The 16,757-nt window shown below is 37.0% G+C and overlaps 1 protein-coding gene across 1 annotated transcript; it reads left to right on the forward strand.

Moving 5' to 3' along the window:
- Positions 1–208: 208 nt before the first annotated feature.
- Positions 209–2,049, forward strand: FGFBP3 (fibroblast growth factor binding protein 3). Its single transcript, XM_053691694.1, has 2 exons — positions 209–284; positions 852–2,049. The coding sequence occupies exon 2, from the start codon at positions 957–959 to the stop codon at positions 1,695–1,697; it is 741 nt and encodes a 246-aa protein (XP_053547669.1). The 5' UTR covers positions 209–284; positions 852–956; the 3' UTR covers positions 1,698–2,049.
- The last annotated feature ends 14,708 nt before the right edge of the window (positions 2,050–16,757 follow it).

Here is a 16,757-nt window from a genome sequence, read left to right on the forward strand (position 1 = left end):
ATACATTTTACATATTTTTTTTTTACTCTAATCTGTCTTCAAATATTTTTAAAAAGCCATAAAATAAAAAGTTTGTAAGCACCTAATTGCACACAGGTTTATTATTGTTTTTACTCAGATCCCTTCTTTATTTTAAAGTTCAGGGAGGGGCATCAACTAAACTTGGCCCCTCCCATCCCAGTCCCATTGAGAACACACTCATTCTTAAGGAACCCTTTCACAAAGTTATCCACATGCTGATTTAATCACTTTAGTGGTACGGTACAGTTTATCATCATTGCCTGGTAAGTTTATATCAATTCAATTATTTTTTAACTTATTTTTTTGTTACCTTACAATTAATGTGATGCAATTTAAAAAAAATAATAATAATATACTGTTGTAAAAGGCAGTTTGAATGATTGCTAGTGGTATTTAGAATTATTTATGTTTTCTTGCAACAAAGAAAATTGAACTTGACTAATAACAGCTATACCAAAAGCATAAACAACTAAAATTCTGTGGATTGTTGCAAAACTTTTTCAGAAAAAATATCTAACTTTTTATCAAACTATCTTACTGCAAAAAAATAAAATGTTTTACGTTCTGCATGTTTTTTTATTTACAAATATTATTGACAGCATTCCTTGTAATATCTAATGCCCTTTTATGTTTACAATCTAAAAATATTCTCTTGTGCTTTAATAATATTCAATCTACCTTTAAAGTGTTTGTGCTTTTTCTAATAACATTAAGGGTGGCATTTAGTTATTCTATCATATCATTCAAATTTAAATACCATTTTACATAACGTACTTTTATATCTGGCATTAAGTTGACTCATTTGTTCTTCTCTTCCTCTGCTCTTGTAGGAATTTGGGAATGTCAAGTAGCACATTCAGCTCTAAAGCTTGAAAAGATTACTAATGCTTGGTTGCTCTTGAATTTCTAGGCAGCAACAACATTGACCTGACAAGATGAGGTTTTCCCTCGTTAATTCATTCATTTTTTTTGTCTGTCTGTGTATTTTCCAAGAAAGTTTTGCCACAGATAAAAAAGCAGCCAATAAAAAAGGAGAACCTCAAGGTTTTGCAAAAAATGGGCAGTTTATGACCAAACACAATCATGATTGTAATTGGGAGATCATTTCCGAAGAACAGTTTGTTATCTTATCTCTCAGCTGTAATGAACAAGGAAATAGCAGCTACAAATGCACATTTAGAGGAGAGCCAAATAAATGTCCTTTATATCGAACAAAAGCCAAACAGTACTGGAAACAAATCTTTGCAAAATTTAAGAAGATGACAAACGTCTGCGATGAAAAGACGCTTAAGTCACGTATATGTAAAAAAAGTGCAGCATTTGAATCTCAGCTTGTTAAGATGGGTGGAGAAGTTGTTGAAGATGTGGAAAGAGGGAAAATCAAAGGGAAAGGCCGTGTGAAAGGCTCTGAAAAGGAGCAGGAAGAAAAGCAAAGAATGTCTGAAGTAAATAAAAATGTTGGCACAGAGATAAAAAGCAATGCAAAAAAAAGAAAACCAGGTATACAATCCAGCATGCAGCCTGATGCATCAATGCCACCTAGCCAGGAAGTGTCTCCCACAGCAAGGGTAGTTAATGATGATATTGTAGAGTTAAATGAGGATATTGCCGGAGTCTACTGCACAGAAAAATGGCATTCTGTGTGCTCTTTCTTTGTCAATTTCTGGAATGGCTAAATCAATTCCCATTTGTACTGTAGATATGTTGTGAAATTATCTAATTAGGTCTCACTGAAAGGTCTGTAGCAAATCCTTTTGAACTGGTGTAAGCTTAATGTCACTGACTAATTCATTCACGCTATAACAAGTTTATACTTGTTTGCATTCATATTATATTTTTGAATTCACTTGTAAACTATTCTAAATTCAGACTGCATCACCACACAAGTCATTTAACCACTTGAATATTTAACTCTTTTAGACCCTTATATAGATTTTGTGTTGTAATTTAAGTTTACATAGCTTGAATTTGTAGTTTATTTGTTTAGTAGACTGTAGATGTATCATTTAATAAAATATTTTAAATAAATGTGTTTTTCATTGTATACAGGACTTTACACACATTTATTAACAGTACTTAGGGATGGGATTTGTCTTAATAAAGTTTTACATTATTGCATAAAAATATTCATTTACAACAGTAACATTATTACTTTTAAGGCATTATAAATCTGTCCTCCACAATTAACAAAATATAACAGTAGTAATATGTCATTATGAGAAAGGTGCAAGTGAAATGTGAAATACGTATACTTATGTTAGCAAAGGCTCATAATCATTTTACAGAATTATGCAGTTTCTACGAAATCTAAGCTGCTTGGGACAATAAAAGTTGTGGATTTTGGGATGATTTGGAGAGGAGGGGACCAAATGTAAACAACAATTTCTTATGCCATTTAGACAATATTTACATGTAAAGCTAATAGTTTTAAAAAATATATAGACAAGCATTTGTATTTTACAACAATCAAACCAAAGACACAGGCAGAGAAGATTGCAACGTAAAATGGTTATTTTTATTAATAATAATAATATATATATATATATATATATATATATATATATATATATATATATATATATATATATATATATATATATATATATACACACACACACACACACACACACACACATACACACACAAAAAAAAGTATGGATTTCAGAAAAATCTTAGCAATATTTTAGACAAACTGATGAATATATGCCACATAACACTGTAAGTTGATGTATACTAAAACACCTACATATAAGAGCTATATCATTTCTAAATATTTTAAAGGGATATGGTGTAAAACGTGTTTTTTATACTGCTCTGTATAGTATGAATATTTCATGTATTTCTGCCCCAGAAAAAAAACACTATGAATGTAATCACGTCATTATATAGTAACTGAAAACACATAAAATCAATAGCATTGCAGTGAACATACACACAGGTGCTCTTCGTAAAGGCAATCTCCTTATCTTTGATATGAGCACTAGACTGATTGAAACCATTCAATTCTGGAGCTGCAATTTAATTACAATATCTTAAAAATTAATTTTCACCACCCAAAGCAAATCTTTGTATTCAATGAATGAATCATGTTCAATAGATTATTTAATTTATTTGGAGCTGAATGTTAACTTATCTGCTTATAAAACTATTACAAATTAATATTAGTTTTCATTATTACCAGGAAAATGTTATACTTTATAAATTAAATACTTAATATTGAATATATATAATTATTTAATATTAATGACAAACAGCAGTAGTAACAATTGCATACCAAGGGGTCGATCCGATAAAAATCGTCGCCCGCAAAAGCCGGCGACGCCAATAATTGTGCGGATTTGGTATCACATATACGGCGTAACCTAGAAGTTACGCCCGTATATTTCTGCCGTCGCCCGCAGTTTTTTGGGCCATAGGCAGGTATACCAAACCCGCGCAGTTTGGTATCCAATATGCAGCGTAAGGACTTACATGGCGAAAATGGAGAAAACTTACTCCATTTTCACCTCGCCACAAAAAGCAGCCGTAAGAAGCCTTACGCTGACTATTGGAGCCCCGTAACTTCCTAAACTGGCTGCTAAAATAAACCTAACACCTAACGCATGCGCAATGTCTATCTCCCTGTCAACCGCGATCTGCTAAAATAAACCTAACACCTAACGCATGCGCAATGTCTATCTACCTGTCAACCGCAATCCCCCCCCCCCGAAATCCCTAATAAAGTTATTACCCCCTAAACCGTCGCTCCCGGACCCCGCCGCCATCTACATAAACTAACCCCCTACTGTGAGCCTCTAAAACCGCCGCCATCTACCTTATCTATCCCCTAATCTGACCCCTTACACCGCCGCCACCTATATAAAAATGATTAACCCCTAATGTAAGCCCCTTACACCGCCGCCATCTCTATTAAAATGATTAACCCCTAATTTAATCTACCTACCCCGCCGCCAGCTATATTATCTATATTAACCCTAAGTATATTATAGTTAATATAGGTATTACATTATATATATTAACTATATTAACCCTAATTATATTAGGGTTAATATAGTTAATATAGTTACTATAGTATTTATATTTACTATATTAACTCTATCTAACCCTAACTAAATTTATATTAAATTAATCTAATTCATTTATAAACTAAAATGTTCCTATTTAAATCTAAATACTTACCTATAAAATAAACCCTAAGATAGCTACAATATAATTAATAATTACATTGTAGCTATGTTAGGGTTAATATTTATTTTACAGGTAAATTGTTAATTATTTTAACTAGGTATAATAGATATTAAATAGTTATTAACTATTTAATATCTACCTAGTTAAAATAATTACCCAATTACCTGTAAAATAAATCCTAACCTAAGTTACAAATACACCTACACTATCAATAAATTTAATAAACTACTAACATCTATCTAAAAATACAATTAAATTAACTAAACTAAATTACAAAAAAAAACAAACACTAAATTACAAAAAATAAAAAAAAGATTACAAGATATTTAAGCTAATTACACCTATTCTAAGCCCCCTAATAAAATAATAAACCCCCAAAATAAAAAAAATTCCCTGCCCTATTCTAAATTCAACAAATTTCAAAGCTCTTTACCTTACCAGCCCTTAAAAGGGCCTTTTGTGGGGCATGCCCCAAAGAATTCAGCTCTTTTGCATACAAGAAATACAATACCCCCCCCCCCATTACAACCCACCACCCACATACCCCTATTCTAAACCCACCCAAACCCCCCTTAAAAAAGCCTAACACTACCCCCCTGAAGATCTCCCTACCTTGTCTTCACCACACCGGGCCGAACTCCTGATCCGATCCGGGCGATGTCTTCCTCCAAGCGGCAAAGAAGAATTCTTCCTCCGGCGACGTCTTCCTCCAAGCGGCAGCAAAGTCTTCATTCTTCCGGCGGCATCTTCAATCTTCTTTCTTCGCTCCGCCGCCGCGGAGCATCCATCCCGGCCGACTGCTGAACTTGGAATGATGTACCTTTAAATGACGTCATCCAAGATGGCGTCCGCCGAATTCCGATTGGCTGATAGGATTCTATCAGCCAATCGGAATTAAGTTAAAAAAATCTGATTGGCTGATTGAATCAGCCAATCAGATTCAAGTTCAATCCGATTGGCTGATCCAATCAGCCAATCAGATTGAGCTCGCATTCTATTGGCTGATCGGAACAGCCAATAGAATGCGAGCTCAATCTGATTGGCTGATTGGATCAGCCAATCGGATTGAACTTGAATCTGATTGGCTGATTCAATCAGCCAATCAGATTTTTTTAACTTAATTCCGATTGGCTGATAGAATCCTATCAGCCAATCGGAATTCGGCGGACGCCATCTTGGATGACGTCATTTAAAGGTACATCATTCCAAGTTCAGCAGTCGGCCGGGATGGATGCTCCGCGGCGGCGGAGCGAAGAAAGAAGATTGAAGATGCCGCCGGAAGAATGAAGACTTTGCTGCCGCTTGGAGGAAGACGTCGCCGGAGGAAGAATTCTTCTTTGCCGCTTGGAGGAAGACATCGCCCGGATCGGATCAGGAGTTCGGCCCGGTGTGGTGAAGACAAGGTAGGGAGATCTTCAGGGGGGTAGTGTTAGGCTTTTTTAAGGGGGGTTTGGGTGGGTTTAGAATAGGGGTATGTGGGTGGTGGGTTGTAATGGGGGGGGGGGGTATTGTATTTCTTGTATGCAAAAGAGCTGAATTCTTTGGGGCATGCCCCACAAAAGGCCCTTTTAAGGGCTGGTAAGGTAAAGAGCTTTGAAATTTGTTGAATTTAGAATAGGGCAGGGAATTTTTTTTATTTTGGGGGTTTATTATTTTATTAGGGGGCTTAGAATAGGTGTAATTAGCTTAAATATCTTGTAATCTTTTTTTTATTTTTTTGTAATTTAGTGTTTGTTTTTTTTTGTAATTTAGTTTAGTTAATTTAATTGTATTTTTAGATAGATGTTAGTAGTTTATTAAATTTATGGATAGTGTAGGTGTATTTGTAACTTAGGTTAGGATTTATTTTACAGGTAATTGGGTAATTATTTTAACTAGGTAGATATTAAATAGTTAATAACTATTTAATATCTATTATACCTAGTTAAAATAATTAACAATTTACCTGTAAAATAAATATTAACCCTAACATAGCTACAATGTAATTATTAATTATATTGTAGCTATCTTAGGGTTTATTTTATAGGTAAGTATTTAGATTTAAATAGGAACATTTTAGTTTATAAATTAATTAGATTAATTTAATATAAATTTAGTTAGGGTTAGATAGAGTTAATATAGTTAATATAAATACTATAGTAACTATATTAACTATATTAACCCTAATATAATTAGGGTTAATATAGTTAATATATATAATGTAATACCTATATTAACTATAATATACTTAGGGTTAATATAGATAATATAGCTGGCGGCGGGGTAGGTAGATTAAATTAGGGGTTAATCATTTTAATAGAGATGGCGGCGGTGTAAGGGGCTTACATTAGGGGTTAATAATTTTAATATAGATGGCGGCGGTGTTAGGGGCTCACTTTAGGGGGTTATAGATATAATATAGCTGGCGGCGGGGTACGGGAGCGGCGGTTTAGGGGTTAATAACTTTATTAGGTTGCGGCGGGGTAAAGGAGCGGCGGTTTAGGGGTTAATAGCATTTTTATTGTTAGGCTAGTGAGGGGGGATAGCGGATAGAGGGTTAGACAGTGCGGGCTATGTTAGGGAGGCGTGTTAGACAGTGCGGGCTATGTTAGGGAGGCGTGTTAGACAGTGCGGGTGTTTTAGACTTTAGTCAGGTTTTATAGGCGCCGGCAGATTCTAACGTGGCGCAAGTCACTGGCGACGCCAGAAATTTGTACTTACGCAGATTTCTGGACATCGCTGGTTTGTCAGACTTACGGCACGTTAGCATCTGACGGCGACCTATATGGGATGGCTCGAGTTGCGAGCTGAAACTGCGGGCGACGCCGGTTCCCTCGCTTGCGCCGCAAACTGCGATCGATATCGGATCGCGCCCCAGGCAGATTTAATTATGTAAATCAAAGATATTTGTACTTTAAAATGCACTAATTACTCTATAAGACTTCAGATATATTCACAGGGGTAGGACAATTGGCAGTGCAGCTAGTGCAAAAGCACTGTGCAATCAACATCAGCCAAATAAAAAATAAAAACAGAGGGTGCCACATAAGTGCATTATTTAAAACACCAGAGGAGGTATGTAATCAAAAGTAAACAACTCAAAGGAGCAAGAAATGTGTGTGTTTTTTTTCTTTTTCATTTCAATGATTAACAACCTAGGTTTAATTGAAGATATGTCCATTATGGTGCTTCCCTTTGAACTTGCTTTATTGCACAACATTGTTTTATTTAAGGGGACAGTGCACACCAATTTTCATATAACGTCATGTAAAAGACACTACTATAAAGTAGAATATGCAGATACTGATCTAAAAATCCAGTATAAAATATTTAAAAACTTTACTTAGAAGCTCCCAGTTTAGCACTGTTGATAAGGTTGTCTGGAGTATAACAGAAAAAGGTCCAGCAGAAGATCCCAAAGGTGCACGCTGTGAGGAGACACTAGCAAACTCCCCAGTACAAATCCAATCAAAATATAACAGCAGCTCCTTAATTCAATTCAATCAGTCTATTAAAGAGACAGGTATACAGATAGCAACATTTTGGGGACACTCCACTTAATCATGCATACCATCATCATATCCTGTCTGCCTTAAATACCTTAACCCTTTATGTTCTATATGGTGGTGCACTCCCCCTAGTGGATAACAACCTAAAGTACAGTTTACCTACACAGACAGGTAACAATAAAACTAAGTGAACAAGCAAAGAATAAAAAAATACACCACCCACTGAAGTAAATAGTATGATGCAATTATTATTTATGCGATACCTTCAATTAGATTAGTAATAGACTGACCAGTCTATCTCTCTATTAATACCCTTAGGGGCCAGGGTGTCTAGCATGAAGATAAAAATGTCTCCCTTTATTGATAGGGGGTACCCAATGCACTTGATCAATAGTGAGCTAGAGAGGGTGCTCTCTATTCCTAGGTACACCCTATTCAAGTGCCAAGATAGGAACACTGATAGGAAAGACAGATTGTTTTTTTTGTCACAATATTCTGATCAAAGCTCACAGATACAAAAAAATAATCTGCAAACATTGGCATGTAATAGGTAAATGTAACCCCTCAGTTTCCACAATTTTATAATATCCCAATGCCAGCCTATAGACGGAGCAAAAATTTGTGAGATGTTTTGATTAGAACTAATTTAGGTTCTTCTAAATCCTGTAGACAGATGTTGATCTCTGGGTCCAATCATGGATGTTATCCATTTTTACAAAGGTTTTTTTGTAATTCAATGTTGAAAGGGGCCCACTTTTCCAGTGGCGTCACTAGGGTTGGTGTCACCCGGTGCGGTAAGTTATGGTGTCACCCCCCCCCCCAGAAAGCAGACACACACAAAAACACAGGCAAACACACATACAAACACTCAGACACACTTAAAACATACTCAGATGCACACACAAACACTCGGAAACACACTCAGACACACACACAAAAACACACACACAAAAACACTGAGACACACACACACACAAAAACTCAGACACACACTTACAAAATATGTAAACTGCACTGCATTAATTATAAAGCGCATGCCTAGAGCTGCTCCCTGGCTCATCAGAACATCAAATGAAAGATAAACAGAGCACTCTAAAAATAAATCACTAAAGAAAAGTTTTAGGTGCAAACTATGAAAATTCTGCTCTCTGACTCTGTTCCAAGCCTGTCAGTGCACAGCCCCGGGCCGCGTGCCTTCTTATGGCCAATCACCTCTGCACTCTGCCCACCCCCAGACCCCGCCCGCCCTCCTACCTGTTCAGTGTGCACTTAGTGTACCGTAACCGTAATGGTCTGGTGGGCATCATACGTGGCTCCTTCATTTTAAAGACAGTGTCAAACAGTCATGCGGTCAGGTGCCAGGCATCCCCTCATGATTTGCCAGTTCCCGTTTAGAGAGACAGCACAGCAGTGAGTGACTCCACTGCTCCACATGTCACTGAGCAGTGAGCACAGATAGGCAGGCAGGTTTAGGCTAGAGGCACAACTTTGCAAGCCCCATGGCATGCCCACAACATTCATAGCGAAATTGGGCAGGGGAGAAGCAAAGTACAAACAAGCAAAAGCAGCCGGGAAAACTATTTGTTGAAATTGCAGCACTGGCTCAAGGGGCAAAAAAATTGTGTGTCTACATCTTCCCCAGTCCCACCAATGTTCACAAATGCCAGCCCCTCTAATAAAAAAAAATCTATGCATCTCAACATTGTATTTCTTTGAATTTCAATAAAATTAAAAAAAAAAATATATATATATATATATATATTTTGGTGTCACCCCCTGGAGGGTGTCACCCGGGTGCGGCCCCCCCCCCCCCCCCCCCCCCCCCCCCTAGTGACGCCACTGAGAAGAGCATGTGGACATACGGGACGGCGTCAGCCCATCCACCTTATTTGCCGCCACGTCTGTTGAGCTGGAGATGGGGCTACCGCTCACACTACTTCCATCAATACTGGAGATAGAGACGAGCAGATTCCTGAAGATCCGTACTGCGACTACACTGACAGACAGGGCGGTGCCGCTACCCATCGTTGATAGATTGCCATGCAGCAGATAAGGGATGCGGTCACTGGATAATCCTACCCCGATAGATAGATGGAAGCCCTTACGTAAGTTCTTACCTTGTAATAGGGTTCCCCATGTGGATATGCAGCTAGCTTGTTCAGGCCTGGGCTAGCTCCCGGCAGGCGCGTACAGGGAACTAATCATATCTCCTACCCTGAGCTGCCTTCAAGAGACCCTGCGATTCTGTGTGAGCAGACCCACGAGCGCTATCCTCAATGTAGCATCTGTGCTAGAGCACTGCCCTTCCCGAAAGGGAGTTTTGTAAACACTGCAATACTCTCATGTTCAGTCGGGACTTTATTGGAAATACACGTCGATATACAGTATGGACCCCATCTCGCATGCAATCTAACCCCAGTGAAAATAGGAGTTGGGTAAAGCAGTTATAGACTCTGCTGATGTACGCTATGCTGATATGAGCAACCACTTTCACATATGTTCTGCTCATTTCTCTCTGCTTACAAACAGCAGCTCCTCTGGAAAAGGATCATTTAAGGAGTATCTTCTGACTTACCTTGTGTAGACTGGACTGTATTCAACAAACAGTCTAGTATTGCTCACATACTATATTATAAGTACTGATTTGGGTGATATATATATAAATAGTAACACACATGTTTTACTGACCCATCCCTTTTATGCACCAGTCCTGTAGTTTAGTTGTTAAGGGTTATGGTTATCAGATGCTCATGTGTGGAAAGTCAGTATAATACATAGGTGATGCGTGTAACTTAATACTAATTGCCTTTGTTGCTCAGGTGTATAAGTGTGAGTATATGTATACATGTTATGCTTATCTAATAGCTTGGGTTTGCACACACCTCATAACTATGCAGGGTAAATGCAACAACTATCTCCCCATATACCTCTGTATAGCCTACTAGTTGACGGGTACTAAGGGAATTGAAATAATTTTATAAGACTTCTAGTTTTTACACCCCATACCGGTACCATATCCCATTTTCTCTCCTAGGCGAAATACAGTTAATTGGGACACTGAGATTGGATAACAGTACTTAGTGGACAGAATCCCAGACTCATCGTTTTGGACTTCTACATGTTCAAGCAATTTTTCCAGAGTCCCTGGAGGTCTTTCATTGGGACAAAACTAGAAACATTACTGGGACCTCTATGTTATGTTTTCTTACTCAGTGGCACTCATAATACTAATCTATACCTATTTGTTTAAGGCACTTATAACCATCCCAAAATATGTTTGAGCCTCCTCATTCAGGGCCAAAATTTTACCAATGTTATCCGGTCTAAACTATAGCCATATTATTATGTTCAACTGCTAACGCCTTTAAAGGAAGACTCATTAGGATAACACTGTTGTAACTTAGTACAGACCTGTCTAAATTGTTTGTCAATTATTAACTAAGTTATGTATTTGTTAAATAGCTATGCATAAGTTAACCTAGTTTCACACAGCGCTCAGGACCGTAGTTACAGATTGCCTATACTAGCGGTTCATTATCTGTCTGCATATATAACAGGGCAACCTTTTTTCCTGTTTTAATGATTATACAATGTTCGTTGTTTGTGGTTAAACTTTTTTACGCAATATGTCGTCAGATAATATGTACTACAGCTATTATAGTAAGCTTCCTTATATACTATGATGTACTCGTGGATCCCTGGTTGGGAGCTACTCTATACCTACCTTGCACTTATATGTAATATGCCTAGTTGTCATATATGAACAGATTTTGAGGATGTTCAAATGTTTCAGAGAGCTAGCCTTACTCTCCCACAGAATGTAGGTCTAATGCTGTTGGTTATCCACATAATGTGCTCTTTTGATCTTGCTGTACCACGTGAAACGTCAGAATACAAAATAATGGCTGAAGATTCTATACGTATCTAGATAGTACCTGACAGGATTAAACTCTGATGGGCATTCTTTGTTTGTATACATGTTGGTGAAAATGTACTATAATCCTTGGTCGATATGCTGATTAATCATATCTTATAATGCTGTAATGCCCATACTAAGTCTATTATGCACACTGTTGTTATTTGAAGCATTGCTTCATTCTTTTTAAAATGTTTAGAATTGGGGGGCGTGTCCGAACCATGATCTTGAATGGTCGCACTTTCCTGTACTCCTGTGGATCACTTAATAATCCGCTGATTATATGAGAGAATCTATAGTGAAACAGCAACAATCAACTTATACTCATCCACTCTGTCTAGCAGAACCTTGTTTTGCTGTTTTACTGTATTATTGAAGCAGGAGCTCAGCATCGGATGTTAGAGGCCTAGAGCGGAGGCTCCCATATAGGCAACGCCACCCCCCTCAGACATATGAGGGTATTCGTCTACACTGGACATTATAATACCTTTGTGCTGCCATCACTATAATTGCTGCACACACGAAGAGTGTCATTAAGTTCCAGGCAGACAGTGTTCACGGAAAACACAGAACTACTAAGAAACTACACAGTAAAATGGCCACCACAGAAAATGGAGAAACGACAAGATACTTTAATTTGCACTATTTAAAACTCGAAAAACTCTTGGAGTCAATGATTGAAAGAGCCCCTTATGACTTCTTGATACATAAGATCGGCACAATAGATAACCTACAGGCGCCTGATGAGAAAACCCCTACTACCGGCACCCGAGAGGAAGTCAGAGCAACAGGGAAGATGGCGCTAATAGATATTGCATCACAGGGAGCCGTATTGCCTGATTATGCTGTCAAGCAGAGACGGGCGCCACACGCACCTAAGGGCTTCTCCTCAAGACCTCCATCAGCACCACGCCATCAAGCCCGACCCCAAACAATCCGGTTAACGGGAGGAACACAGCCACGAGCTGCTCAGAGAGATCGTTCCTCAGTAACGGGCCTGGCCCCGAAGAGGCCCAGGAGGGATCCCTGGAAAGAACTATGCGATCACCCGACAAGCACATCTAACAGTAGCCCTCTGACAAACATTTGCCATGAGGCAGGCGGTATGTGGCCCACAAAGTATACAAGCCCGCCCTACACAGTTACAAATATGGACCTTGGGGGATTCACGTTTGATCCTGGCAGGCTCCCTGGGGACGTTACACTGATCCCACATGCACGAAGCTCCCTGGCACCAACGGACATGGGAGGTTGAGTAATTTCAAATTATCTCAGTTACTTTTACTATACACCCTGAATGAACGCTGCTGGGGAATGACATTTGTCAGTTTATTATAAAATATAGTTTGTTTGAAGTTTAAGTTTTAACTAAGGCAGTTGCGTTTATAGGTCTTTATGCGTTTGAATGTGATAATGTGTTCTGCAGTAAAGTACAGTGCAGCATGTATATGCCTTCTGCTCCCATTTTTAATAATTGATTACCCTGGGGTGGCTTACGGCCGGAGCTGCTGAGGAAAATAACAAGACAGGTTCTTTAAGAGACTGGGACTGGTCGGAAAAGACAGACTGTATAAATTGGTGCACAAAGCCTCATAATATATGATGTTATAACTAAAATGTTACTTAGCTGAGATAGCCATATCACCGAAGAAAATCCACTGTAATATGCCTGATTTCAGTGCACAGGCAGCAAAGTTACTACACGATAGTATGATGTGGTACATGGGTAGAATCATCATATCACTAATTGAAGTTCCAGTGTAGATCTTTGTGTTACTTGTTATATGAAAGGCCAATATTCAGAGTCATAACAGCTTATGATAACCAACGATTATTACATAGATTGTTTCTTATATCAAGTGTTTATATCTCAATGATGTTGGATGATGTACAATCTTTAATTATGTTGTGACACATTAATATACTACAATAAAGCTCTTTAAAAAATAAAAAAAATAAAAAAATATTTAGAATTACCCATAGTTTAACTTACTCTACTAATATGTCAGGACTTCAGTTTAGAACCAATACGTGCTATAGCAAGATAAGGCCTGTACCAAACTCTAATTTTCTCCAACGCCCATGATAGAATTGCTGGCAAAGTTATGACTTGTTGCAAGGAGCCATGACTACTCCCTACTTTATACCATAACATTCAAATCTTTTTGCAGGGGTCTCTATATACACCTATGTTGCGTTAGTCACTATTTACTTTATCTATTTCCCCCTCGCTACTTTTGGTTAGATAGACAGTATCAGGGTTTGGTTTTCTAGCAGATGGAGAGCTTTTTTAGATAGCCTATAAATGTCCGGTATTACATATTACTCACTATATGGTTTAGTAACAGGCATACGCCTTCCAATCTTATAACACCCCCAGGTTTCTGATCTATAGGACCATCAGCTCCCATAACATTTCACCACCGAATGTATCTCCCCTCATCCTTTCCTGCTCTACATTGGAGAGCGGGTCATATCCAACATCCCTTAACCATCTGTGTCCAGTGGTGACAATATCCCTGAGGAGAGATACTACATAAATACCCCATGGATAATTTTTATATAGAATTCCAATAGGGGGACCTCGATTTCATCCTAACTGGATTGGAGCTGTACCTGTCCTTTCTTGCTACGCACTGCAAATTACACTTTTCAAATAGAGAAACTTAGATCTCATCATAGCTAGACTGGAGCTATACCTGCTCTTTCTTGATACACATTACAAACTACACTTAACTCCCATATTGCTTAATGCTGCATGTCACGCATCATTCTATGATAGCAAATTGATCTTGTCAATAAACATTATTATGGTCCTCCGCCCCCCCATTGTAGTTGACCATAACTATTTACATTATCTCTCTCATTATATCTATCATATATCTTGAGTACTTCATATTATTGGCACATAGATAAATTTCCTATATAGCGGTGCTTACCCGCTGACTTTTCCCCGACCTCCCCCTTGCTCTTTATTTTGCTCTTTGAATCAAGGAGACCCTTTCATAATAAGAAATCTCCTCAAGAAATTCATAATAAATTGGGTCTGCTCAGTAGCTACAGTGCTCTTTCAGAGCGTCTTTTAACATAATGTCCTAGAATAATAGCTACTCCCATTATGACACAAAAAAACATAAAAGGAGGGTTTCAGTTGTAATTTGGCATCTATTATGTGTTTTCTTTTTCTGTTATATTGTTGTTGAGACAATCATTGCTATGTTTTGTAATATGTATATGTCATATGGTTTATGTTGTCATTATGAAAAACCCTCAATAAAAATTATTTAAAAAAAAATAAAAATTCTACAGTAAAAAGTATAATAAACAGACTGTGGACAAAGCATATGAAAGAGTAAATGGGGTTGATAGAGAGGAACTACTTAAGACAAACACGAAACGAAAGGAGTGGAACAAGAAGGAGGACAAAACAACACTCCAGACACCTAGGTTTATAACCACGTACAACAGTGGAGCCAAAGGCATTGAGAAGATTCTGAATAAACATTGGCACCTACTAAGAAGGGACCCCATATTGGGGGAAATATTACCAGAAAAAATGAAAATTACTTACAAGAAAAATATCAACTTTAAGAATATTCTTGCACCAACTAAACTTAAGACAAAAAGAACCCAAAAACAACAAAACTGGTTAACAACAAAAACAAAAGGATTTTATAAATGCAATAGGAAGAATTGCACATGCTGTGACCACTTCAGCAGAAATAAGGAAGATGATCATTGGATCATTGATGGAGACAATAATAAATATGAAATAGAGAGTTTTATGAACTGCAAATCTCAATTTTTCATATATCAACTAACATGCAGCTGTAACAAAATCTATATTGGAAGGACGAAAAGAACCCTGAAAACAAGATGCCTAGAACATATCAAGAATATCACCAGTGACACTCCTGAATACGGTATAGGAACACATTTTAAAGAATTTCACAATAAAAATGAAAAAGAATTAAAAATTAAAGCAATTGAACATATACATTTGATAGAAGGGGTTGATAGAACGTTACAGCTGAGAAAAAGAGAAACATATTGGATTTACAAATTAAAAACAAGAAAACCATATGGGCTAAATGCTGACATAGATTTAGCAACATTCCTCTAATTAACCTTTCTATCATATGAACCTCAGGTTAACACCCTCTCCATTTAGGGATAACGAACACATTTTTAACATTACACATCTGGTATATACTTTATATATATATATATATATATATATATATATATATATATATATATATATATATATATATATATATATATATATATATATTTGTATCTGAATCCTCATCTAAGTATTTGGCTTCACCTATACTATATATATATAGGTTACTATATCATATTAGATTGACTCACAACTATTCCATTTGCCATCTTGCATTTATTCCATATTTTAATCCATATATATATACTGTATATATATATATATATATAAAAAAAAAACAGATAATAAACAGTTTAAAACACATTTTAAAACATATTTTTCCTAAGTACATTTCGAATGAAGAGGAAAATGATCAGTAAGTTAATTCCTTCTGATTATTCTAAGTAATTTAACAATCAGACAAATTAACTGGCTTTTTAAGTGCCCTCCGGATGACTGTAGATTACATGCCTTTGATGAAGTGAGCTGATACGCTCACGAAATGCATAAGGCACGTAAAACGCACGTTCGTGATGTCATTTCCGGATATCCAACTGCACTACCTACACTTCAAGGCGTTACACGCTAGCGGTTCTCAACTCTAACAGTTACTTCATCTAGTATTGCACCCTTTTACATCCAGTCAGTATTTTATCTCCTTTACTTCGTATATAAGCACATTGATTTTTATCATTTTTGCATCTTCTGTTTTTTAACATATGTCAAGCATTATATGAATTTCAATCACAAATAAATGATAATATCTTCTCATGGTACATATATATTTATATACTTTTTAAAATATTTTTATCCTTTTTTTGCATCTGATATTCATTTTTATCACTTTTTATAATTTATTTTTAAATATTAATAAACATTTATCAGCTCATATTAATTTGGAGCACCCCATTGTGTGTCCCTCCATCCAATTATATGGAGTAGAATTAGATCAAGGGGGTCCTACAACACTAAACACAGT

This window comes from Bombina bombina, chromosome 9, assembly GCF_027579735.1.
Source record: "Bombina bombina isolate aBomBom1 chromosome 9, aBomBom1.pri, whole genome shotgun sequence".
NCBI lineage: Eukaryota > Metazoa > Chordata > Amphibia > Anura > Bombinatoridae > Bombina > Bombina bombina.